The 27802-nt window shown below is 34.0% G+C and overlaps 1 protein-coding gene across 2 annotated transcripts in view; it reads right to left on the reverse strand.

Moving 5' to 3' along the window:
• The window catches only part of TET2 (tet methylcytosine dioxygenase 2), a 125462-nt gene that overhangs the window by 7234 nt on the left and 90426 nt on the right, over nucleotides 1-27802 (reverse strand). For both annotated transcript variants that reach the window (XM_055342453.1, XM_055342454.1), the window contains exons 7-9: nucleotides 12925-13075; nucleotides 10820-10909; nucleotides 2279-2416 (exon numbers count right to left, since the gene is read on the reverse strand). In XM_055342453.1, coding sequence (XP_055198428.1) covers nucleotides 2279-2416; nucleotides 10820-10909; nucleotides 12925-13075 — 379 coding nt within the window. The remainder of the gene's footprint in view (nucleotides 1-2278; nucleotides 2417-10819; nucleotides 10910-12924; nucleotides 13076-27802) is intronic.

The following is a 27802-nucleotide window of genomic DNA, read 5'->3' on the forward strand; positions in this document are numbered from 1 at the left end:
GGAAATGTTACCTATGTTGCCTTTGTTCTTCACATATATTTCTGATTCTAAGGAAAGAAGTGTCACCCACCAAAATGAAGCAATTGCCTACTTTTCACACATAGAAATAGATGTGAGAGATGTGGAGCCTCTTCAAAAAGTGGCTAAAAGTTTCTTCCTTTCTCTCGTTTCTCTTCTAAGCTATCGCAACATACAAGGGGCTATTCTGAAAGGGGAAAAATCTACTCCTCTTGCTTTGCTAATTTAATGGTACTTTTTCTCTTTTGTTAACCGCAGTCATATTGGTGTTGGCAAGAGATTATTTGTTGGCTTTTAGCATTTAGAAAAAATGTGATCATGATTATTTAAAGGGCACATAATACATAAAATCATTGGAAGATACTCTTGAATGCGATCATAACAGACTTACCTTGATAGATAACAGATGGTACGAAATGAGTTTTTCACCGCCTATACAAAAAGACTTCCAAATCCATGTCTCTGAGCACTCGCCACCTTTTCCCTCATGTTTATCCCTATTCTGTTCTTACCTAGTGCTGCTTTCCTTTGTACCTCATGGAAACTGTGACCTATTACAGGAAAAGTCCTCTTTGCACAAAACCTTTCTTGTCTCTGTCTTGTCTACTCTCCATCACCTTGCTAGAGTGAAACATAGTTATTTTAGGACCTACTATGGCTCTGATTATCATTTTTTCTTCCTAGAATCTAGCCTAGCCTCCTAATAGTGAGCAAGTGCTCAATACACAATTAGTGATGATTTTAGATATTATGGACAAGAAGCCTTGTGCTGGTCCTCCTGGATCAGAAATCCACAAGCTAATCTGCCACACAGCCAGTTTTTGCATGGCCAGTGAACTAAGAATGTTTTTTGCCTTTTTAATAAAAAAACAAAAACAAAGAATGTGACAGAGACCCTATGTGGCCTGTGAAGTCTAAAATATTTACTATCTCGCCTTTAATACAAAAATTTTCTGACCTCTGCTCTAGACCATTAAACCAATACGTTTTCTACTTCTCAAAAACTTCATACTATGTTCCATAAATTATTTCCTCTATTGCTTACCGCCTCCCTGGATTCTTCTCTACCCTAGACTACGGCTTTGGTCTCTGTATTCTATTTTTCATCTTAAGTCTCATTGGTCATCTTCCTCAACTACACATATATCCATGTTAATGACTCATTAGGTGGATTAATTTATAATTTCTTCACATGAACTTTTTTGTTTTTTTTTTTTAGACCGCCAATGTTTATTATATACTAAAATTCAGCATATTTAGAAAACTCTTCCATGGATGCCCAAGAAGACTGAATGTTCACTGTAGTATTGTTAGTGGTGACAAAAAATGGATACAAATATAATTTTATCAGTAGGAAAATGGATTTATATATTGTGTAGTATATTCATGCAATGAAATACCACACATTAGTTTAAAAAACCAGGGATCCCTGGGTGGCGCAGCGGTTTGGTGCCTGCCTTTGGCTCAGGGCGCGATCCTGGAGACCCGGGATCGAATCCCATATCGGGTTCCCGGTGCATGGAGCCTGCTTCTCCCTCTGCCTGTGTCTCTGCCTCTCTCTCTCTCTCTCTGTGACTATCATAAATAAATAAATTAAAAAAAAAAACAAAAAAATAGTTTTAAAAAAAAAAAAATAAAAAACCAGAGTTACATGTATTGATATAGTTTATCTTGCTACATGGAAGGCTACACCATAGACTCAGTTTTGAACACTGCTCCACCCTAAGACCATATTCATTTTGCCCACTTACCAAAACCTCCAATTATATGGGCCAATCCACTTCACCCACTATACTATGTAGTTATAATGGGTTCTTTTGTACTTTGAATTTTCTATAGTAGTTACTATGCCATGGATGATATGCTTTTCATTTGTATTTCTCTCAGCAAGTGGTCTGGCACCTTGGTTTGTATGTGGCTTTTTACTTTACTGATTATAACCTACCAGATACCTGACACTGAATTTTGAAAGAACTTTTGGCAGCTAATGGTAGCTGGCTATGCATAGTTGCTGGTTTAGCTCCGCACCAACATTTACATGATTTTCATGTACTTCTCAACAGATTTCCAATAATGTGCCAACCTGTTATGAGAGTACTAGATATGCCAAACAAGGTCACCTTTACAACAGCAATTCATTCATGAAAACACTTGTGCAATGACATCTACAGAGAACATACTCCTCTCCTCACACACTGCTACCTTCCATCCTTCCAGTCTTTAACAGAATGTGCTGCTAACCTGTCTGTACCTCACTTACCAATGTGCTGCCATTCTGCATGTTATGCAAGTCCCTATGGGCATGAGCACAGAAGTCCAAACATGCAGTGACCCCTGAGAATGGACGGCCTTCCTTCAGACCTAGTCGGCACTCTGGTGCTCTGTGTTCATATTCAATCTGAAAAATAAAAGCATGTGTGTGAATGTAAGTACTTAGGCATTTGAACTTCTTAGGCATACATTTGAGAAAAAAGTGTTAAGACCTCTAAACTGAACAGGTCAGAAAGACTCTCGTAGTATTTAGGCTATTTAGAACTTAAAAAATGTTGCATATTTTATATCCAGAAATAGAATGGGATGACACAAAACAAACTATCTTGATATGGTAAAGTTTTTATCTTACAGTTTTGAGGTATATTTGACATACATTAAACAGCATATATTTAAAGCGTACTATTTGAATATTTTGACATGCATATATGCAAAACCATTGCAACAATCAAAATAATGTACATATCCATCATTCCCAAAAGTTTCCTCCTTCCCCTTTCAATTTATGTTACTTCCTTTGTTCCCAGGAAACTACTGACCTGCTTTCTGTCACTACAGATTACTTTGCATTTTCTATAATTTTATAATAAATGGATATGTTTTAATTTTTATATATGGTATAAGATTAAGGGTTAGGATTAATTTTTTTCCATATGGCTACCCAACTGTTTAAACCCCACTTGACAAAAAGATTAACCGTTGCCAATAAATTGCCTTCGTTGAAAATAAATGGATTGTGCATGCTGGATATATTTATGAACTTTCTATTCTGATCTTTTGATATATAATGGTGTGTTGGTTTATGTGTGTGTGTGTATGCCAAGATCACTGTCTTGATTACTAGTAAATATAGATCTTTAGTAATCTTGAAATCAGGGAGTAGAATCTTCAAATTCTGATCTTTTTGAAAATTCTTTGACTATTCCAGGTCCTTTGTATTTCTCTCTGTATATATTTTAGAATCACCTTCTCAATTCCTTCAAAATACTTGGTAACATTTTGATAGGTCATGTACTGAATCCATTGATTGATTTAGGGAAAACTGACATCTTAAAAATATTTAGTCCTGTGTTCCATAAACATGGTGTATATTTCTAGTTTGGGTCTTTTTAAACTTCAGCAATGTTGTTTAGTTTTCAGTGCACAGGTCTTGTACGTTTCTGTCAAATGTCAAATTCTTATGCCTAAGAATCTTATATTTTTATGCTATTTGCTATTGGTTTTCACTACAATTTTTGTCTATTGCTAGTATATAGAAATACAATTGATTTTTTTTATTTTGTAACTTTGCCAAGCCATTTATTAGTACTAGGAGTTTTTTGGTTGATTCTTTGGGTCTTCTCATATAGATAAGCATGTGTCTGCATATTAGGACACTTTCACTTCTTCCTATTCATTCTGTATGCTTCTTGGTTTTTTTCTTGCCTATTGCCCTAAAATTGTCAGTTAGATGTTAATAGAAGTGGTAAAATGGCTGTCCTTGTCTTGTTTCTAGTCTTAGGAGTAAAGCTTTCATTGTTTCACTATTAAGTATGAAGTTACCTTTCGGTTTTTTCAGTTATGCCCCTTATCAGGTTGAGAAAGTTCCGTTCTATGGATGTTGAATATTGCTAAATGCTTTTTCCTCTCTTTATTGAGATAATTATATTTTCCCCATTAAGTTGGCTAATACGGTGAATCACACTGATTTTTGAATGTTAAAGCATTCCTGAAATAAAATCATTTGGTCATGATGTATTATCCCTTTTACACACTGTTGTGTCTAATTGCTAAAATTTTGCTAAGAATTTGCTCTTCAATATTTATGGAGAACACTGGACTATAGCCTTTCTTTTTTTTAAATTTTTATTTATTTATGATAGTTACACACACACAGAGAGAGAGAGAGAGAGGCAGAGACACAGGCAGAGGGAGAAGCAGGCTCCATGCACCGGGAGCCCGACGTGGGACTCGATCCTGGGTCTCCAGGATCGTGCCCTGGGCCAAAGGCAGGCGCCAAACCGCTGCGCCACCCAGGGATCCCGACTATAGCCTTTCTTTAATGCTTTTGTCTAGTTCTAGTATCAGGATATTTCCAGCTTCATAAAATGAGTTGGGAAGTTTATGCCTTTTTTGTTTTCTAGAAGTTTCCATTGAATTATTATTATTTCTTCCTTAAATAATGAGTCAAATTTGGAAAGGAAAATAATCTGGGCCTGGAGTTTTTAGGAAAGTTTTTAACTACAAATTCAATGACTTTAATACATATAGAATGACTTATAGTATTTATTTTTTTTTTAGTAAAGTTTTGGTAATATGTGTGTTTAAAGATATTAATTAATTGATTAATTATTGAGAGAGAACATGCATGCTCTTGAGAGGGGAGAGGGAATCCCAAGCAGACTCTGTGCTGAGCATGGAGCCCAATGTGGGGCTCGATCTCATGACTTGAGCTGAAATTGAGAGTTGGACACTTAACCAACTGAGCCACTCTAGCACCCTGATAATGTGTCTTTTAAGTACTTTGCCCATTCCATCTGAATTGTTGAATTTACTGGCATAAAGCTTTATTACTCCTTTAATGTCAGTAAGGTCTGTAGTGATATAGGATCTCTAGACCCTGGCAATTTGTGCCTTCTCCTTTTTCCTGATTGAGCAGACTAGAAGTACCAGCTTTGGTTTCACTGATTTATTCTCTTATTTTCTGTATTTATTTCATTCATTTAGTTTTTCCTTCCTTCTACCTTTTAGGGCTCAAATTGCTCTCCTTTTGCAAGTTTCTTAGAATTCTAGGTCATTAATTTGAGACTTTCCTAATTTTCTAACAATTGTTCAGTACTATAAATGTCTCTTAAGCAAGGCATAATAGCTTAGAGATATTAATATCTTAATAACAATAACATAATAGCTTAGTTGAATCCTGCAAATTTTAATGTCATGTCTTCATTTTCATTCAGTTCGAAATACTTTCTAATTTCCCTTCTGATTTATTCTTTGACTCATAAATCATTTAGAAATATGTTGCTCAGTTTCCAGATACTTGGAGACTTTGTGGATATCCTGGTACAGATTTTTGCTTTTAATTTTGCTTTACTGTGGCTAAAGAACATATTCTGAAATTTTAATACTTATTGACAGTTGTTTTATGACCCAATATATAATTTATATTGATAAATCATCCTTGTACACTTGAAAATAATGTTAATTCTGTTGTTGGGTAGGGACTTTTATGCTTGGTTAAAAGTGCTGTTCAAGTCTTCTGTCCTCTTACTCATTTTGTACTTGTTCTAACAGTTGAGAGAGATGTATTGAAATCTCTGACTATAATTGCAGATTCATTTCTTTTCATAGTTCTATCAGTTTTAATAAAATGTGAAGGGCCGTTATTAGATGCATACATAGGATTATCATGTTCTTTTGATGAACCAACCTTTTTATTATTATTAAAGTATCCTCTTATAGTCTATAATATTATTTGCTATGAAATCTACTTTGCTATATTAATATGATCATTCCAGCTTTCCTTTGATATTAGCATATTTCTTGGTTCTTGCTTCTTTCAGTATCACAGTTCAATATCAGTGTGATTATTTGGTATCACAAACTCTGCCTTTTAATTGGGAGTGTTAAAAGCCATTTACATTTAATGTAGTTTTTTTCATATGGCTGGGATTAAATATACCATCTTGCTATTTGTTATGCAGATATATAAATATATATGTATATATGTTTTTCCTGCTATTTGTTAATATATTTGTCTTATTTTTGATTTGTTCCATATTCCTTTTAAGAACGTTTTTGGGGCAGCCTGGGTGGCTCAGTGGTTTAGCACCACCTTCAGCCCAGGGCATGATCCTGGAGACCCAGGATTGAGTCCCATGTCAGGTTCCCTGCATGGAGTCTGCTTCTCCCTCTGCCTGTGTCTCTGCCTCTCTCTCTCTCTGTGTCTCTCATGAATAAATAAATCTAAAAAAAAAAAGACATTTTTGGATTGATTCCATTTTATCTCTTTACTGATGGATTAGCTATACACGCCCTCTCTCCCCTACAGTGGCTGGTTGCTTGAAGGTTTGCAATATATTGTCACTTCTCACAGTCTACATTCAAGAAATATGATACCACTGTATATATGACATGAAAACCTTACAAGAGAGACTTCCAATTCCCCAGCCTCTGTGTTGCTTCTACATGTTATACACCTCAAAGTGCATTGGCTTTTAAATAGCAAACTACCATTTTTTTTAAGGAGATTTTTAAAATAAGGGAAAAAGGTTTTTTATTCACCTATCTATTATTTCTGATGTTTTCCATTCCTTTTTGTCAATACAGATTTCTATCTGGTATCACTTTCTTTCTGCTGGAGGGCTTCCTTTAACATTTTTAAAGTGTTATTCTCCTGATGGCAAATTATTTCAGCTTTTGAATTTCAAAAGAAATATTTTGTCTTTACTTTTGAGAGTTGTTTTTACTGGGTAGAGATTTCTAGGTTGACAGTTTTTTTCTCTTTCAGTATTTTAAACGTGTTTCTTAATAAAATGGTAGGTTTTGATAGCACCCATAACCTTAACAGTTCTTCCCATGTACTGTGTGGGAAGATCACATGGCTTTTGTTTTGATATCTAAACCATATTAAGACATATGGATGATCATTGCCTATAGTACCTACCTTGCAATATAAAAAACACCTTATCCATTCACAGTCACTGATTGATTTAATTTATATAGACATCTATTTTTTATTTTTATTTTTTCCTTTTCAATTTCTTATTTAAATTATAGTTAACATAGATGGTAAAATTGGTTTCAGGGGTAGAATTTAGTGACTCATCACCTACATATAACATCCAGAGCTCATCACAAGTGCCCTCCTTAATACCCATTACCCATTTAGTTGACCTCCCTCCATCAACTCTCAGTTTATTCTCTATAGTTAAAAGTCTCTTAGAGTTTGCTTCCCTCTCTTCCCTCCCCCCTTCCCATATGTTCATTCATTTTGTTTTTCAAATTCCACATATGAGTGAAATCATATGGTATTTGTCTTTCTCCAGCTTATTTCATTTAGCACAATACAATCTAGTTCCATTCACATCACTGCAAATGGCAAGATTTCATTCTTTTTGATGTGAGTAATAGTCCCTTGTATACATATCTATGTGTGTGCATACACACACGTGCACACACACATATCACATCTTCTTTATCCATTCACCAATTGATGGATATTTGGGCTCTTTCCATAGTATGTATGTAAATTTTATTTTGTGAGGTCCACCATTTAAACAAAGTTTTAAGTGTCTAATACATTATTGCTGACTCTAGGTACACAAACAGATCTCTAGAGCTTGTTTATGTTAATTGAAACTTTGTGCCATTTATTTGTACATTTACACATAAACAAATACTGAAACATATCTAAAGAGTTATATCTAATCATCTTGTTATAACTAAAATTTGGGGTACTGTTATATTTTGGATATTATAGGTTTAGGAAATACATAAAGTACTCCAAACATAACATAATAGGGTGGACTATAAATGCTTAAAAATCAGGTGTGTATGACATCATCTATAATAAGAATCAAACGAGTAAGAACATCAATACTGTCCTTTCCCCAGCTAAAGCCATTTGATTAATGGCACCTATAATAAAATATATTCAACAGAAAATGGCCAAACTTGAAATCTAGTAAGATAGACTTAACTCATTTTCTTTTTATAGCTTGACTTATTGTGTTTCTCACTCAGAATTATTTTACAACAGGACCAAAACATCCCATATAATTTTCTGTGATACTTACCAAAGTAGATAAGGCTGTAAAATAATGGTATTAACAGCATTAAAAAATTTTTTCATAGACATCATATACATTTCTAAAAACCTAAGCTGTGACATAAAACAACTTTCTAAACAGATCATCATTATCAAATTTGCCTCTTTGCTCCCCCTTTAAAAAAGAGAGTTGAGGTTTGGGGAAAGTGTTAAAGCACAAAATAGAAACACAGCTAAATCATTAAATTAGTATTGGTCCCCCTCCATCTGTCTCTGCTAGGTAAACTAATCTAATCCCATTAGTCTTTAATGTTATTAAATGACGATGTTTGCCAAATGTACTCCTCTTCATAATTCCCTGTACCCCCTGTTGCTGTGTACTCTGCTCTGGCTACCTTTATCACCTCCACCTTTCCTCCATCTAGAAGTCTTCCTCTTTCCCTTAAATCTTTAACCTCTCTTACTCTATTGTGCCTACCCCCAACATTTACTTCACTGGTTTCTTGTCCTCCAGTCAAAAAATGTCAATGTGCTCCAGAATCCCATCTGTAGCTCCTTCTCTTCTTTATAATCCCTACTCTGAAAAACTGCATTCACTCCTATGTATTCAGTTTCAACTACTTGCAATTTGACAACTCCCAAATCTACACTGCTAGCCTAGATTTTTCTCCTGATTTTCCATAGAATTATCCTAGAATTATATCAAACATAGTATGTCCAAAATGAAAATTATCATTTCCTCCTTTTGCCCCCAAACTTACTGTTTCTCACTGACTCCAAATACTAATTAATAGAACCACCTGCCTAAGCCAGCAATTTGGTGGATCCTCAAATTCTCCCTTTTGCTTATTTTCAAATCCAATTGGTCACTAAGTTCTATAGTTCTACCTCAAATATTTCACATACTTATTTTCTTCATTCTGTCACTACTGCCATTTCTTTAATTTAGGACTTTAACATCTCTTGCCCAATGACTGTACTAGCTTACTTATTCTCCAATTTAATCTTATACTAACCTAAGTTGTATTTCATTTAATTTGGCTTGTTGAGTGACCTTTTTATATTAAATCACTTCATCCTCCTCTGCCCCCAGCACACACTTAAAATGCCCCAGTGGTAGGCTTCTTACATACAGGATAAAGTCCAAATATCTTTATGTGATCTGCAAGCCCATTTGTGACCTTACATCTTGACTTTCAGGGAGAACTTTTTCTTCCTTCAAAAATGTGCACACACAATGAGATACCACCTCACACCAGTCAGAATGGGGAACATTAACAAGGCAGGAAACCACAAATGTTGGAGAGGATGTGGAGAAAGGGGAACCCTCTTGCACTGTTGGTGGGAATGTGAACTGGTGCAGCCACTCTGGAAAACTGTGTGGAGGTTTCTCAAAGAGTTAAAAATAGACCTGCCCTATGATCCAGCAATTGCACTGTTGGGGATTTACCCCAAAGATTCAGATGCAATGAAATGCCGGGACACCTGCACCCCGATGTTTCTAGCAGCAATGTCCACAACAGCCAAACTGTGGAAGGAGCCTCGATGTCCATCGAAAGATGAATGGATAAAGAAGATGTGGTTTATATATACAATGGAATATTACTCAGCCATTAGAAATGACAAATACCCACCATTTGCTTCAACGTAGATGGAACTGTAGTGTATTATGCTGAGTGAAGTAAGTCAATCGGAGAAGGAAAAACATTATATGGTCTCATTCATTTGGGGAATATAAATAATAGTGAAAGGGAATATAAGGGAAGGGAGAAGAAATGTGTGGGAAATATCAGAAAGGGAGACAGAACATAGAGACTCCTAACTCTGGGAAACGAACTAGGTGTGGTGGAAGGGGAGGAGGGTGGGGGGTGGCGGTGAATGGGTGACGGGCACTGAGGGGGACACTTGAGGGGATGAGCACTGGGTGTTATGCTGTATGTTGGCAAAGTGAACACCAATAAAAAATAAATTTATTATAAAAAAATGTGCACACCTTTATTTTAGCTGTTAACACATTATTCCGTAACTGCTATTTTACATATCTCTGTCTCCTCTACTGAACGAAATCCTTAAAGACAGAAATCCTATATTGCTAATTTTTATGTTCAGTGATTACAGTATCTAGTTTATTACATAAATATATATATATGTTATATATATTAAATATAGCAGCTAGCTTGTATACATTCAGAACTTCTATTGTTGATGTTATGATGACAGGGGAGACTGTATAGATTTTTTCCTCCTTCAAGAGCATTTCTGGACAAACCTAGCCTCCAAATAGGTACAGCCTAGAACACATCTATAAAATAGGAAAAAGATGTTTTGCTTGGTTCATGGAACCAAATTAAAAAATTGGACCTTTCTGGACACATTTATGTACATTTACAAAGCAGTACACTCATAGCTTAATATGTATAGACATATATGTGAAAACAGTTAATATTAATAGATTGTTAGAACCTATGGTTTAGGCCACATAATTTTAATTAATCACCAAAGTCTGCTTACAGAAGAGAGATGAGAATAAAATTAGTAGATTGAACAGCTTGTGAGACTTAAAAGCTCATTATCTTTACAGATTAAAAGACCAAAAATATGCTTTTTTTGGATTATATAATTCTTATGTACCAGAAACAGAACACTGTGGCTTCACTAATTTGGAAGAGGAAAAATTAGAAAAATAAAGGAAAATCATTGCTTTAAAAACATTTTTAGAAGTAGGTAGGTCATCAGTAATAAGTAAACGGTTCCAATCATTGTCAATAATTATAAACTTACCTGATTATTATATGCATCAGGTGCAAGTTTCTTGTATGTCGGTGCCATAAGAGTGGACAAGTTTTGTAAATGAGACTCCAGTTTCTCTTCCTGTATAAAATGAATAATTTTATGTATTAGATTCTAAATCCTTTCTATATGCAAGGAGGCTATCAGTTAAGGTTTCCCCCTACAGCCTAGATCCAAATGACAATATATAGAGTTATTCTTGTTAAATACTTAAAGTTCCTTAATGTGACTATTTCTAAGTAAAAAATATAAACCATATATCATCTATTTTTGTTTATGTTATTAGAATATCTAGCTTTTTGGTATTTTTATAATTTTAATTAACTTTGTACTCTGTATGCAGATATTTGGCATTTTATAAATATAAGCCTACACTAGTAATAGGGTAAGGAAAATGAAGCCATATGTCTTAAAGAGGTCGCATTCTCCACTCCAATTAGCTGCCAAGGAAGATGAGCTATTGAAAGGATTTGTTTGGCTCATATATTTCCAACTTATACATATATATTTAAAGATTTTATTTATTCACTAGAGACAGAGAGGTAGAGACACAGGCAGAGGGAGAAGCAGGCTCCCCACAGGGAGCCTGATGTGGGACTCGATCCCATGACCCCGGGATCATGCCCTGAGCTGAAGGCAGGCGCTTAACTGCTGAGCCACCCAGGCATCCCATCCAATCTTTATATTTTTTAATGTTCATAAAAATAGGATTCAAAATTTGAAAAGGTCTTTCCATTGAACTAAAAATGACTAGATGCTTCAAATATGGATAAAAGTCTCAGAACCAGAATGTGCTAAAGTTTACTTGAAAGGAGAAATATTCAGTTATGCTCTCACCTCTGTACAAAGAACAGATTTTCCAGGTAATATGCTTATACAATGGTAGGTGATAATACCCAGTTATTCCATTCATACTTAGAAGTTCTCATTTCACAGTAACATTTCTCTAAAAATCTTAAGTATAACTCTGCCAGGGAGTTACTTCTCTTATTTGTATTTTAGAAGGTGAGAAGGCTTCTAAGTCAAGTTCTCCTACCTACCTGAGGGAGGATGTTCTCAGCCATCCCCCGGATTTGCTTTATATTAAAATTTGGTGAAAGTGATAAACATTTATAAAATAGTAAGAAATGCTTCCCAGTGTGGAAAATTAAAGTGCCTGATGACATGTAAAATTGTTATACTTCATTATGCTTATTAAGTATTTGTATTTTTTTCTTATGAAAAGGGACATCTAGCCCATTTAATAAAGTTTACTAAAAATATAATCCTGTGAAAAAATTCATATGATTTCAAGAGTTTTTGTACTTTATTAAATTTCCACCTATTTTAGAGAGACAAATAATAAAGCTAACAGATTTTTCATTTAGAGGGACATATCAATACTATAATGTACATAGTATAACTGTATATTTCAATTGCATGTAAAGTTTGGAAAGATAATTATAAGGTTCATAGAGTCACTAAACATTTGGTCATCTAAATGGTAAACATACTGGGTGGTTTTTTTGATTATTGAATTAGCACCCTCTAGAAGCTACATCCAAAAGTTGTTAAAATTTATATCCATCTGTAAGTTATATTTTGAGAAATATGTAATATCAATTATACTTGTATATTAAAATCTAAATATGTTTTAGTTACTTGAATGCACTCATAGTTATAACTTTAAACTAGCAAATCTCATGGTATGAAAATCTGAGTCTTCAGTAAAGACTTTCTCAGGTGATGTTGCAGTGATGAACATGACTTCTATAATTCAGGTTTGAAAAATGAAAGTTTTAATAATAAAATGTTAACACTTAGTTTTAATACCAAAGTGATGGTTCTTTAAAACTCTGGAATCAACATAAAAGTAAGCACAAGAGGCCATTAAAAAGTTTATGCTGTTCGTACTTTACTACTTTGTTATTGCATGTTTATTATGCTAACTTTATCAAAGATGTGTATCTACAGTTTAGCTAAACTCTTGATTTACCTCTGATGAAATTCTTTATGTTAATGAGAGTTTAAGAGAATATGTTAGACTGCTCACTTCATCTGTACTCATCAATTCTCCATGAAAATGAAAGAGATTATATATCAGGAAGTAAACAAACCTCTTTTGGGTCATCCCCAAGCAGCTTAAATTTTCTTGGGATCTTGCTTCTGGCAAACTTACATCCATTGTAGTACATGCTCCATGAACAACCAAAAGAAAAGGAGGCACCACAGGTCTCGGGATCCAACCCTTGACAGGCACAGGTTCTCCTGAGGAATCAAAGGGCCAAGTTCAAAGCTATGGATAACACTTATCTAAGCTACCAATCTTGTATTCTGGATGGCTGCATATAAAAATGGGTGCAAATTAGTCCTAAAAGAAGTTTATATTAAACTTGCCATAACCACATAAGAAAATAACTTTTATTTTATTATTTTTTAAAGATTTTACTATATATTTGAAAGAGCATTAGCAAGGGTAAGGGGCAGGAGGAAGGGGCAGAGGGAAAGGGAGCAGTAGACCCCAGGCTGAGCAGGGAGCCCAATGTGTGGTTCCATTCCAGGGCCCTGGGATCATGACCCGAGCTGAAGACGGTCAACTGACTGAACCACGAAGGCACTCCTAAAACACAATTTAAACAATTTTTTAATGTAGCATGATACATAGAAAATTACACATAATTTTATAGCTTGCAAATTCTCACAAATAAAACATACCCAAGTAAGTAACACCCAGAGTAAGAAACAAATATACACTGGTACTCCAGAATCTCCTCTATATTTCCAGCACTCCTCTAAACAGCACCAGCAACAATAACAAATCCTGGGTAGGGCAGAGAATCTAGCTTCTGGAGTAACTACATAATTTAAAATGTCTAGCTTCTATGTTGACCATAGTATAATCAATACAGAGAAAGAAAGCTGTTACTAAGACTACTAAATGAAGACTTTGACTTATTATTTCAGGTATATTCAGAGACCTGAAGGATGCCCTGCTTAATGAACAAAAAGTAGGAAAACAATGTTTTCTCAAATAGATGAGATAAAAGAAGTAGAAACCGTAATAGCAAAAGAAGTGGCAATTTTGGAACTGACAAGTGAAATAGCTAAATTAAAAGGCCATTAGAAGGATTCAATAATAGATTTGAGTAGGGGAGAGAAAAAGCAGTGGGGAGAGAAGTTGAAGATAGGTCAATTGAAATTATCCATTCCAAGAAACAGGAAGGAAAAATAATGAAGAAAAAAATAACAGATCCTCAGAGACCTGTGAGGATACTGTCAATATACCAACATATTCATAATGAGCATCCCCAAAGTAAAAGAGGGAGAGTAAGAGTATGAAGTAGGAAAACTATTTGAAGAAATAATGACCCCAAACTCCCTAAATTTGATGAACATAATGTACACACATTCAAGAAGCTCAGCCAACTCCAAGTAACATAAAAAACCGTTCCAAACCTAGACTAATTATAGCTGTTGAAAGCCAAAGATAAAGAATCTTGGAACCAGTAAAAAAAGAACTCCTCATGTACAAGAGATTTTTCAGTAAGATTAACAGCTGATGATGCATAACCCACAATGAAGGCCAGAAGGCATTGGGATGACATACTTAAATGTTGCAAGAATAAGACAACTATGAAATTCTATATCTAGCAAAACTATGCTTTAAAAGTGAATAATAAATTGAGGTATTTCCTGATGAATAATCTGAGAATGTTTATTGCTATTGGGCCTGCTCTACAAGAAATACTAAATGGAGTTCTTCAGACTGAGAGGAAAGGACACTAGATAGTAACTTGACTCCGTATGAAAACATAAAGAACACCAGTAAAAGTAAATACATAGGTAAATAGAAAAGACTTTACCTATGTTGTTTTTAACTCTTTTTCTATATGGTTTAAAAGCAACTTATAAAGTAGTAATTATAAATTTGTGTTATTGTACATACAATGCATAAAACTAGATGACAATGAACACACAAAGGAAAAGGGGTGAGTAGAGCTATATAGTAACAAAGTTTCTGTACAATACTGTAATTAAATTGGTATTACTCTTGGGACGCCTGGGTGGCTCAGTGGTTTAGCGTCTGTCTTTGGCCCAGGGCATGGAGTCCGAGGATCAAGTCCCACATCGGGCTCCCTGCATGGAGACTGCTTCTCTCTCTGCCTATGTCTCTGCCTCTCTCTCTGTGTGTCTCATGAATAAATAAATAAAATCTTTTTAAAAAATTGGTATTACTCTAAATTAGATTGTTATAACTCCCAAAAAATACAGTAAAAGAGTGACAAGGGAATTAAAATGATACAGAGGAAAATATCTTTTGCACACAAAATAAGGCAGTAAAGGAAGAATAGGGAAACAAAATATATATAGAAACCAATAATAAATTGGCAGACATAAATCCTACCTCAATAGTAATTACATTTACTGTATATGGTTTAAATAATAAAATTAAAAGGCAAAGACTGAAAAAAAAGATTAAAATTCCAAATCTATGTCATCTATAGGAGACATGCTTTAGTTTTAAAGATAAAAATAGGCTGAAAGTAAGTGGATATAAAAATATGTATCATGCAAACAGTGATCAAAAAAGAACTAGAGTGGCTATTATAATACTGGACAAAGTAGGACTTAAGACAATATTATATTACCAGAAATAAGTACATTTTATAATAATGAAAGGGTCAGTCGATTGGGATGTAATAATTATATATGAACCTAAAAACCAAGCACTGAAATACATAAAGTAAAAAATGACAGAATTAAAGGGAAAAATAGATTATTCAGTACTCCACTTTCAACAATGGATATAACTAGACAAAATTAAGGAAGAAAACCTCTGGAAATCAGCTTAGCCAACCAATATCTAGAGAACATTCTGTCAAATAATAGAATGTATTCTTCTCAAGTGTACATGGAACTTTCTCCAGGACAGATGTATGTCTACTGCAGGTTCTAGCCAGGAAAATTTAGGCAAGAAAATGAAATAAAGGCACTCAGATTGGAAAGGAAGAAATTAAACTATCTCTATTTGTAGATGACATAATCTTGTATATAAGGATTTACTAATGGAATCACTAATAGATTTACTAATAGATTCCTAAGGAATCTACCCAAAAAATTAGCATTAATATACTAGTTGAGTAAGTTTACAGAATACAAGTTGAATACATAAAAATCAATTGTTGCATGAAGACTAATGAAAATGAAGAGCTAACTGAAACAGAGATAAGCAATATGCCTTATAAAAAATTCAAAGTTATGGTAATACTCACTGGACTTGAGAAAAGGGTTGTTGAAGTCCGTAAGAACTTCACCAAAGAGAAAGAAAATATAAAAAAAATGACCAGTCATAGCTGAAGTATTCAGTAGCTGAAATGAAAAATATCCTAGAGGTAATCCACAGCAGATTAAAGGATGCAGAAGAACAGATCAGTGATCTGGAAGGCAGGAGATGGAAAGCAACCAAATGGAACAACAAAAGGAAAAAGAATTTTAAAAATGAGAATAACTTAAAAGACTCTGAAACATCATTGAGAATAACACTCATTCACATTGAGGGATCCCAGAAGGAGGAGAGAGAAAGAAGGGGGCAGAAAACATATTTGGGGGAAAAAATAGCTGCAAACTTCTCTAATATGCAGAAGGAAACAGAATCCAGGTCAGAAAGCACAGAGAGTGCCTATACAATGACCTCAAGAAGATCCACACCAGGATACATAATAACTAAAAAGGCAAAAAGTAATGATAAAGTGAAAATTTTAAAAGCAGCAAGAGAAAACAGTTACATATAAGGAAAACTCCATAAGGCTATGAGATGATTTTTTAGCAGAAATTCTACAGGCCAGAAGAGAGTGGCATTATATATTCTAAGTGCTGAAAGGATAAAACCTACAATCAAGAATGTCTACTTTACCCAGCAAGACTATCACTCAGAACTGAAGAAGAGATAGTTTCCCAAACAATAAAGTAGTTCATCACCACTAAACCAGCCTTATGAAAGAGGTTAAAGGGAATTCTTTAAGTGGAAAGAAAAGACCATAACTAGAAGAAAATTATGAAAGGAAAAATTTCACAGGTAAAAGCAAACATATAGTAAACGTAGTAGATGAATCACTCATAAAGTCAGTGTGGAGGTTAAAACAAAACCAGAAAAATAAATTGTATCAACAAAACTTAGCCAAGGGATAAACGAAATAAAATGTTGTAAAATATAATATCCTATACATAAAATATGAAAGGGAAGCAAAAATTTAGTGCTTTTATGTGTTCAAATTTAAGTGTCCTCAATTTAATAGAGATTACTATACACACACACAGGATATTCTATATGAGCCAAAGGTAACCACAAATGAAAAACCTATAATAGATATACAAAAAATAAAGCGAATGAATCCAAACACAACATTAAAGAAAACTATCAAACCACATGGGAAGAAAGCAAAAGAAGAAAGGAACAGAGAAGAACTACAGAAACACCAGGAAACATTAACAAAATGGCATTAAGGACATATCTAACAACAATTTCTTTCTTTCTTTCTTTCTTTCTTTCTTTCTTTCTTTCTTTCTTTCTTTCTTTCTTTCTTATTTATTTTTAAGATTTTATTTATTTATTCATGACAGAGGGGTGGGGAGAGGGAGAGGGAGAGACACAGGCAGAGGCAGAGGGAGAAGCAGGCTCCATGCAGGGAGGCTGACATGGGACTCGATCCCGGGATTCCAGGATCAGGCTCTGGGCTGAAGGCAGTGCTAAACCGCTAAACCGATGAGCCACCTGGGCTGCCCACAACAATTACTTTAAATGTAAATTAACTAAATGCTCCAATCAAAAGACATAGGGTGACTGAATGGCTAAAAAACAAGACCCATCTATATACTGACTACAAGAAACCAACTTAGATTTAAAGATACACAGACTGAAAGTGAAGGGATGGAAAAAGTTATTCCATGCAAATGGAAGTGAAAAAAAATGGGGTAGCAATATTTATGTCAAACAAAATAGACTATTTTTTTTGTCTTGGGTTTTTAAAATTTAAATTCAGTTAATTAGCATATAATGTATTATTAGTTTCAGAGGTACATAATATCCAGTGCTCATTACATCACGTGCCCTCCTTAATATCCATCACCCAGTTACCCATCCCCCTCCCCCCTTCCTCCTCAGTTTGTTTCTTATGATTAAATGTCTCTTATAGTTTGTCTCCCTCTGCTTTTGTTTTGCTTTTTTTCACCCCTTTCCCCCTATGATCCTCTGTTTTGTTTCTTAAATTCCACATATGAATGAGATCATATGATAATTGTCTTTCTCTGATGCACTTATTTCGCTTAGCATAATAGACATTAAAACAAAGACAGTATAGTAAGACACAAAGAACAGCACTCATAATGATAAAAGGATCAATCCAATAAGAGGATATAGCAATTGTAAATATCTATGCACTCAACACAGGAGCACCAAAATACAAAAAGCCAATATTAATAGACATAAAGGGAGAAATTGACAGTAATACAATAATAGTAACACTCAAATAAATAGATAGATCAAGGAAACAGTGGCTTTGAATGACATGTTAGACCAGATGGACCTAAGAGATATATACAGAACATTCTATCCAAAAAACAGCAGAACATTTTTTTTTCAAGTACACATGGAACATTTTCCAGGATAAATCACATATTAGGACAGAAAACAAGTCTAAATACTTTTAGGAAGACTGAAATCATATCAAGCATCTTTTGACCACAATGGTATAAAACAAGAAATCAACTGTGAGAAAAAAACTGGAAAAAACACAAACCTCACGAACACATGGAAGTTAAATATCATACTACTAAATAACTTATAGTGTGTCACCTGGGTGGCTCAGTTGGTTAAGTGAGTTACTCTTGGGTTCAGCTCAGGTCATGATCTCGAGGTTATGAAATTAAGCCCTGCATTGTGCTCTACGCTCTGTGTGGAGTATGCTTGAGATTCTGTCCATCCCTCTGCTCCTCCCTCATGCTCTCTCTCTCTCTCTTACTCTCTCAAATAAATACATAAATATTAAAAAATAACTAATGGGTTAACAAGAAAATCAAAGAGGAAGTAAAAAAAAAGAGATACATGGAAACAAATGAAAAGTAAAACACAACAGTTCATCATCTTCAGGACACAGCTAGAGTAGTTCTCAGAGGGAAGTTTAAAATGTTACAAGCCTACCTCAAGAAATAAAAATCTCATCTACCCTCACACCTAAATGATTTAGAAAAAAGAAAAGCTCAAAGCTAGTAAAAGGAAGAAATAATGAAGATTAGCACTGAAATGAATGAAATAGACTAAAGAATAGATCAATGAAAAAAAGAACTGGTTCTTTGAAAAGATAGATTAGGTTGATAAGCCATTAGCTAGACTCATTAATAAAAGAAGAAAGAGGACTCCAATAAAACCAGAAATGAAGGAGGAGAAATAGCTGAAATCAAAGAACTATAAAAAATTATGATAATATTATGAAAATTACATGCCAACAAATTGGACAACCTGGAATAAATTCCTAGAAACATACAACCTTCCAAAACTAAATCAGGAATGAATGGAAAATATGAAGAAACCAATTACTAGTGACAAAACTGAATTAGTATTAAACTCTCATCAAAAGCTAGGACCACGTGGCTTCATACCTGAATTCTAGCAAACATTTAAAGCAGAGTTAATACTTATTTTTTCTCAAACTATTCCAACAGGAAAAATTCACAAAGGAAAGCTTCCAAATTCATTCTATGAGGCCTGCAGTATTCTGATACTAAAAACAAAGACACTATAAAGAAAGAAAACTACAGACCAATATCTCTGATGAACATAGATACAAAAATCCTCAACAAAATAGCAAACTGAATTCAACAATACATTAAAAGATTCATTCAGCATGATCAAGGGGGACTTATTTCAGGGATACAAGGTGGTTCATTATTCACAAATCAATAAATGTGATATATTAATAAGAGGAAGGAAAAACAGTATGATTATCTCAATACACGAAGGAAAAGGATTGTACAAAATACAATATCCATTCATGATAAAAACTCAACTTACATGAGCTTAGTGGGAATATACCTCAACATAATAAAGACCATAAACCCCCAGCTAATGGGGAAAACTGAAAGTTTTTCCTTTCAGATCAGGAACAAGGCAAGGATGTTCACTCTTACCACTTTTATTCAACATAGTACTGGAAGTCGTAGCTGTAGCAATCAGACAAGGAAAAAAAAATCCAAATTGTAAGAAAGAAGTGAAATGCAGATAACATGATACTATATAGAGAAAATCTTAAGGAACCCACTAAAAGCCTATTAGAACAAATAAGTGAATTCAGTAAAGCTACAGGATATAAAATTAATATACAGAAAATGTGTTTCTGTACACTAATAGCAAAGTAGCAGAAAGAGAAATTAAGAAAACAATTCCATTTACAATTGAACTAAAAAAACACTTAGGAATATACTTAACCAAAGAGGTGAAAGACTCATACCCTGAAAATTATAAGATGTTTATGAAAAACATGGAAGACAACACAAAGAAATAGAAAGATATACTATGCTCATGAATTGTAAGAATTAATATTGTTAAAATGTCCATACTACCCAAAGCAATGTACAGATTCAAAGCAATCCTTTTCAGAATACCAATAGCATATTTTTTTTTTTACAGAAGTAGAACATATAATCCTAAAATTTTTATGGAACCACAAATACCCCAAATAGCTAAAGCAATCTTGAGAAGAAAGCTAGAGGTATCACAATCCTAGATTTCAAGATACACTATCGAGCTATAGTAATCAAAACAGTATGGCACTGGCACAAAAATAGAGACAGAGATCAATGGAAAAGGATAGAGAATTGAGAATTAAACCCATACTTACATAGTCAATTAATCTATGAAAAAGAGGCAAGAATATACACTAGGGAAAAGACAGCCTTTTCTTTTTTTTTTTTTTTAGCCTTTTCAATAAATGTATAGCTACAGGCAAAAGAATGAAATGGATGGCTCTCTTACAGCATACACAAAAATAAACTCAAAATGAATTGAGAACCTAAATGTGAGACCTGAAATAAAACTCCTAAAAGAAAAAATGAGCAATAATCTTTTGGACGGGAGCCTTAGCAACATTTTTCTAGATATGTCTCCTCAGGGAAAAGAAATAAAAACAAAACTAAACTATTGGGACTACATTAAATTACAAAGGACAACAGAGGACACCATCAAGGAAACAAGACAAAAACAACAACAACAACAAAAAAAAAAAACAACCCTACTAAATGTGTGAAGATATTTGCAAATGGCATATCTAATAAAGGGTTAATATCCAAAATATATAAAGAACTTCTATAACTCAAAACAATTAAAAATTGGGCAGAGGACCTAAATAGACATTTTTCCAAAGACATATAGGTGGTCAACAGACATATGAAAAGATGCTCAACATCATGAGTTATCAGGGAAATGCAAATCAAACCACAATGAGGTATCACCTCATACCAGTCAGAATGGTTAGAATCAAAAAGACAAACACATATTGGTGAGGGTGTGGAGAAAAGGGAACTCTCATGCACTATTGGTGGGAATGTAAATTGGTGTTTTCATTGTGGAAAACATTATGAAGTTTGCCAAAAAACTAAAACTAGAAATACCATATGATCCAGTAATTCTATTACTAGGTACCTGTCTAAATAGCCAACATATGAAAGTAGCCTAAGTGTCCATTACTAGATGAATGGATAATGAAGATGTGGCATATATACAATGGAATATTAGCCACAAAAAATGAGACTTTGCCATTTGTGACAACATGGTGAAACCTAGATAGTATTATGTTAGGTAAATACATCAACTACCATATGACTTCATTTATATATAAAATCTAAAACACAAAACAAATGAACAAACAAAACCCCAAAGAAACAGAATCATAAATACAGAAAATAAACTGATTGGCAGAGATGAGGGTTGGGAGGATGGGTGAAATAGTTTAAGGGGGATTAAGAGGTACAAAATTTCAGTTATAAACTAGGTCATGGGGATAAAAACTACAGCATGGGGAAAATAGTCAATCATACTGTATATAATATTGTATAATGACAGATGGTAACTACATTTATCCTGGTGGGCATAGTTTAATGTATAAAATTGTCAAATCACTATGTTGTGTACTTGAAACTAATATAACATTGTATGTCAACTCTACCTTGATTAAAAAAAATCACAAAAAATAACTGTATAGGTATACCTAGCAATGAACAGTCCAGTAATGAAATCAAAATAATTCCATTTAACAGCATCAAAAAGAATAAAATACTTAGAAATTCAACATAAGTGTGTAGGACTTGCATACTGAAAACTATAAAACATCATTGAAAGAAATGAAAAGACCTAAGTAAGTGTAACAGCATCCTTTGTTAACCAATTGTAAGACTTAATATTGTTAAGCTGTCAATACACCCTATTGGTCTGCTGATTCAGTAGAACCCCTGTCAAATCCCAGATGGGGAAATGGACAAATTGATCCTAAAATTCTCAAGGACATGAAAAGAATTCATAGCAGTAAACAAAACAAAACAAAACAAAAATTCGTAAAACATTGGAGGAAATATAGAGAAGTGGTGGTTGCCAGAGAGGAGGTGATACGTGAAATGAGCAAAACAGGTGAATTTCAATTTCAGAACTTACTATAAAACTACAGGAATCAACACTGTATATTATTGCCATAGGACAGATATGTGGGTAGGTTAATGGAATAGGTAAGTCTCAAAACAACCCATACCATCTTTGTCAATTAATTTTTCATGAGAGTGGCAAGACCTTTTAATGCAGAAAATAATCTCCTCAATAAATGGTGCTGAGCAATATGCAAAAGAATGGTATTGGACTATTAAAATCATAAAATTAATTCAGCAGTGATCAAAGAAATAAACATTAGAGCTAAAACTCTAATACTCTGGAAAGAAAACATAGATGTAAATCCTCAAGACCTTGGATCATGCAAAGGTTTCTCAGATAGGATACTAAAAGTATAGGCAATTAAAAAATATATAAATTTGATTTCATCAAAATTGAAAAATTCTCTGCTTCAAGGACATTATCAAGAAAGTGAAGAGGCAACCTATAGAACAAGAGAAAATATCTGAAAGCCATATATCTGATAAAGTTCTAGTATCTGGAATATATAAAGAATTCTTACAACTCAAAAAAACAATAAACTCAACTTAAAAATGAGCAAAGAATCAAGTAGGCATTTTGCAAAGAAGATATATGAATAGTCAATAGTACATAAAATAATGCCTAACATCATCAGTCATTAGGGAGAACAAATCAAAACCACAAGATACATGTCACACCCACTTGGAAGGGCTATAACAAAAAAGACAGTAACTAGTTTTGGTGAGGATGTGGAGACATTAGAACTCCCATAGATTGCTGGTAGGAATGAAAAATGGTACAGCTGTTTTGGAAAACAGTTTGGTGGTTCCTCAAACAGAGTAACCATATGACTAACGATGTCACTCCAAGAGAACTGAAAACTATCCATACAAAAACTTGTACATGAATGTTCACAGCAGCCGTATTCATAACAGCCCCGAAGTGGAAACAATCCAAATATCCATTAACTGATGACTGGGTAAGGAAAACGTGTTATACATACACAATGGAATATTATTCAGTCACAAAAAGGAATACATTTCTGATGAACATCATGACAGGGATGAACCTTTAAAACATTATGCTAAGTGAAGGAGGTCAGGCAGGTCAGGAACTAAATACTGTATAATTCCACTAATACAAAACGCCCAGTATAGGTGAATCTATAGAGTCAGAAAGTTGATTAGTGGTTGTCATTTTAGGGGAGAGGGGAATGGGAATTGACTATCTAATAGGTATGGGGTTTTCCTTTGAGAGTGAAGAAAATATTGTACAGCTTTGTGAATATACTAAACCACTGAATTGTATACTTTAAAATGCTGAATTTCATGGTTTATGAACTATATCTCAAAAAAAAAAAATCCCTGGATAACAAGGTGGAGCGACTTCAAAATGATTTCCCACATGAAATTACTACTAAAAGGCATTTTTATTTCTACAGGGCCTTTTATTTCTATAGGGCCCATTGTTAGAATTAACACATGGCAGTCTCATTTAACAGACTCTGAATTTGGCTCATGGTTAAATGACAAGTCAGTAAAGCCATTGTAATAAAAATACTCATGTATATAATATTTTAAAAAACATTCTCAACCTCTGGGTTACCATCTGGACTTCCAACAGGAAAAAAAAAACTTTAAAAATTAGATCACATATTTAACCATATGCAAGTTTAGAAACACTAGCAAAATAATTTAAACGTAACAAATGTATACTTTGAAAAATAAAAAAATGTATCAATTTGGAAACTCAAACAAAATAATGGAAACCAGCAATGATCCTCAATGAATATGCTGCACCATTAGTTGACAGTTTTCTGGGAAACTTGATGATGGACAGATCAAGCTGACAACTCCTAAACTCACTAAGCACTCTTAGTATCACTAGGAATGAAACAAAGCAGATATTATAACCCTCCTGCTGGATATGAAGAACTAAGATTATTTCACCACCACTTATGAAGCATTTCTGCCAATATATACATACATGTATACATGCATAACTTAAGTCTCTTAATATGAGTATACAAAAGATAGTTGGGATAGAGAAATAAGTTGAACAAAACCAGTATGCAATCAGCCAAATCCAGAATGTGGGAAATTTTATGGAGCAAATTATACAGCCTGTTTAACAAATAAATTCATTAAAAAGAGAGGGGGAACTGTTATAAACAAAAAGAGGCTTATGAATCATATAACTTATCTCCCACATTAGGATATTTTTGAGAGTTAAAGGAAGTTCAATTAATACTTATGCTAGACAATAGGCATGGACTGGGACCACTCAAAAGCCTCAATCAAGTACAAGGAATGGGCTTTCTTGTTGTTAATATCTTTTTACTATTGATGATGATGACTTTAAAACAGGATCCAATTAGGGAATCTGAATGTGTTCTGAACATGTAATGATATTTAAAGAATCACTGACATGACACCGTTAACTAGGTTTTGTAAAAAAAAAAAAAAAAAAAAAAAAAAAAAAAAAAGAGTCCTTATCTGCTTGAGATACACACTGAAGTGTAAGTATGTGAGGTGGAATCTGGGTTTTGCTTTAAAACACTGGTGGGGGTGGTGGGTGAAGGTTAGGAATTGTAGGGGAAATATATGAAACAATACTGATAAAATGTTGACAAGCACTGAAGCTATGTAATGGGTTCATGGGTATTCATTACCCTGCACCCCTCCATTTATGCATGTTTGAGAATTTTTATGATATAAAGTCAACTTTAAAAAAAATTAACATCACCCAGCACGGTGGAACACATTTCTGGCTCTGACTTCTTATAATGACAGATACACTCCCACAACTCTTACTTGCCAAAAAAGTATTGGTTAGGCTTTGTCATGAAATGGAAATCTCAAAGGGAAATCTTTAAAGAAGAAACAGCTGGTTAGGCTCAAAGGAAATGTAAAAATTCGTTTTTGACTTTCCCACTGAGAGATACTCTCAGAGTTCTTTTCTGAACCCACAGTGGGTGGTTGTGGTATATGTACTCACTGGGGTTTGTAAGAACTTAGAGATGAGGCCCATACATCTTTGAATATTAAACTGAGTCAGCAGCTCCAACTGGAGATTATTCTGTTTCTGGCAAACATAAAATTCTGCCACACATAAAATTTATTTTATGGGGTATTAGAAACTTCTAAAACTTCATCTGAATGACATCTCTATTGCCATTGGTGTCTATTTTAATTGTGTATGTTAAGTTTTGTTTTGCTTCTGGAGAATTGTTCTAGATATGCATTTAACCCAAAGCTAAAACTTCATCGAAATAATGACCCTTACCTTTTTGAAATTCCAGACACAGAGAAGCAAAAGTATGCAGATTGGCCTTTAAAATGTCTTAATATTTGAAGCATATCTTTTAATAGTTTTGTACTCACCTTCTGTTTAGACCAGTTAAACTATAATTTTTCTTAGGCCCTGGCCCAATCATTGTTCATGGATTTTAAATGCAAAATAACACAATTTAAAAAAGTTCTTAACATAGAATTTCTTTCTATATGTCAGATTCCCTTTCAGGCAATAGCATTTAGAGAAATTATAAAAAAGCCCCCAGGAGAAAAATACCAGAGATAACAGAATAACTGAAATAGCATTTATAGAAATTATAGAAGAGCCCCCAGGAGAAAAATACCAGAGATACAGAATAACTGAAAATGAAATCAATTATAGAATGTGAATGTGAAATACAGTGAAAAATATTTCACTGTGAAATATAGTTTGCATGACACTTCAAGAAATTTAAATAAAACAACTGTTATTTTCACAAGAAGTTCTTCAGTGGTTTAGAAGTCCAAGTCATCAAGTCTAAGAGGAAGTCTGCTTTAAAAAAACACAAGGCAGATACTTAATTCCTGAGAAAAATGCTATCACTGACATCATTCCAAGGTGGCGTGACTTTTATTTTTTTTCTGATTAAAGGCATTTAAATACATCTTTTAAAGAAGGAACAAGGGAAATTAGGATAAACTGAATATTTTATACCTAAAGTAGTCCATTGTGAGTTTATGAGTCATGTGTTATGAATCAGCATTCTATCTTCCAGCACATCATTTATGAAAGTGGATTTATAGCAGTGAGGTACATGCCATGAAATTTTTAGATCATAACTACCACAGGAAGCCAAGTCACACTTTCATATACGAAATGTAACTTTCCTAGACATATTATTTATGGTCGATTTCCACACCTCCCATGACCCAGAGAGAAAACCCATGTTAACATGAAGTTAGTAAAGCCATATCAGTCAGAGTAATAGTCAGCAAAGGAACAAATTAGGTTAGCAACAAGCTGTTGAAACGAGCAGCATAGTAGTTCCATAAATTCAGTAAACTCTATTATAGTTTGGTGAATACAGAGGAAAGGAGACTAAAGAAGTGCAAAATTAAAATTATTTTAGGAATAATTGTAAAATAACTCCTGCAGGATTTCCATATAGTACTATGAATTGTCCTGTATTTTTAAAATGTTAAACAGGAATAGCATAGCAGAAGAAAAATAATAATGAAGATTCCTCCAAGTGAAGAGTTAAACTTCCTAGACTGGATGAGGTTAACAACAACAACAAAAAAACATACTGGCACTTGGATGCATTTAATATGTTTAACTGCATGCCCCTGCTCTCCTATTCTAAATGTTTATATTCCTGGAAAATAATGAATGTCCATAGCCACTAATTTCTTGCTTTAATTTAGTAGCAGTAAATATAAAAGCAATTTTTATTGTTATTGTGGAAATAATAAACTAGATTGAACTGAATCATGATTCAGTTTATTTCTACAGAAATTCTATAAGCCTTATATTTTTATGTTTGCTACATTAAGGTTCTTGACCTGGGAATCCTAAAATTTCTCACCAAACTTTTTTTTTTTTTAAGATTTTATTTATTTATTCATGAGAGACACACACAGAGAGAGAGAGGCAGAGACATAGGTAGAGGGAGAAGCAGGCTCCCTGTGGGGAGCCCAATGTGGGACTGGACCCCGGGACCTCTGGATCACTTCCTGAGCCAAAGGCAGACACTCAACTGCAGAGCCATCCAGGCATCCCAATTTCTCACCAAACTTACTTTCTGTTTCAGACACTGCAACATAGAAATGGTGTCAATACTTATTAGTGTGGTGGCCAGGTACACAAGAGTTGTCACTTTCAGCAAGTGGACACAAATATTTTCAAGTTTATGGCATATTCGAGTTCATGTGAGTACAGACACTCAGCAAGCTGCTCCTAACTAAATGTCTACACTGTCTGAAGGTACAAAATAGTTAATGAAATCACCTCAAATTACCCACATTAGCAGATACGACTTCCTTCTGCACGACTGT

This window comes from Nyctereutes procyonoides, unplaced genomic scaffold (assembly GCF_905146905.1).
Source record: "Nyctereutes procyonoides isolate TBG_1078 unplaced genomic scaffold, NYPRO_anot_genome, whole genome shotgun sequence".
Taxonomy (NCBI): domain Eukaryota; kingdom Metazoa; phylum Chordata; class Mammalia; order Carnivora; family Canidae; genus Nyctereutes; species Nyctereutes procyonoides.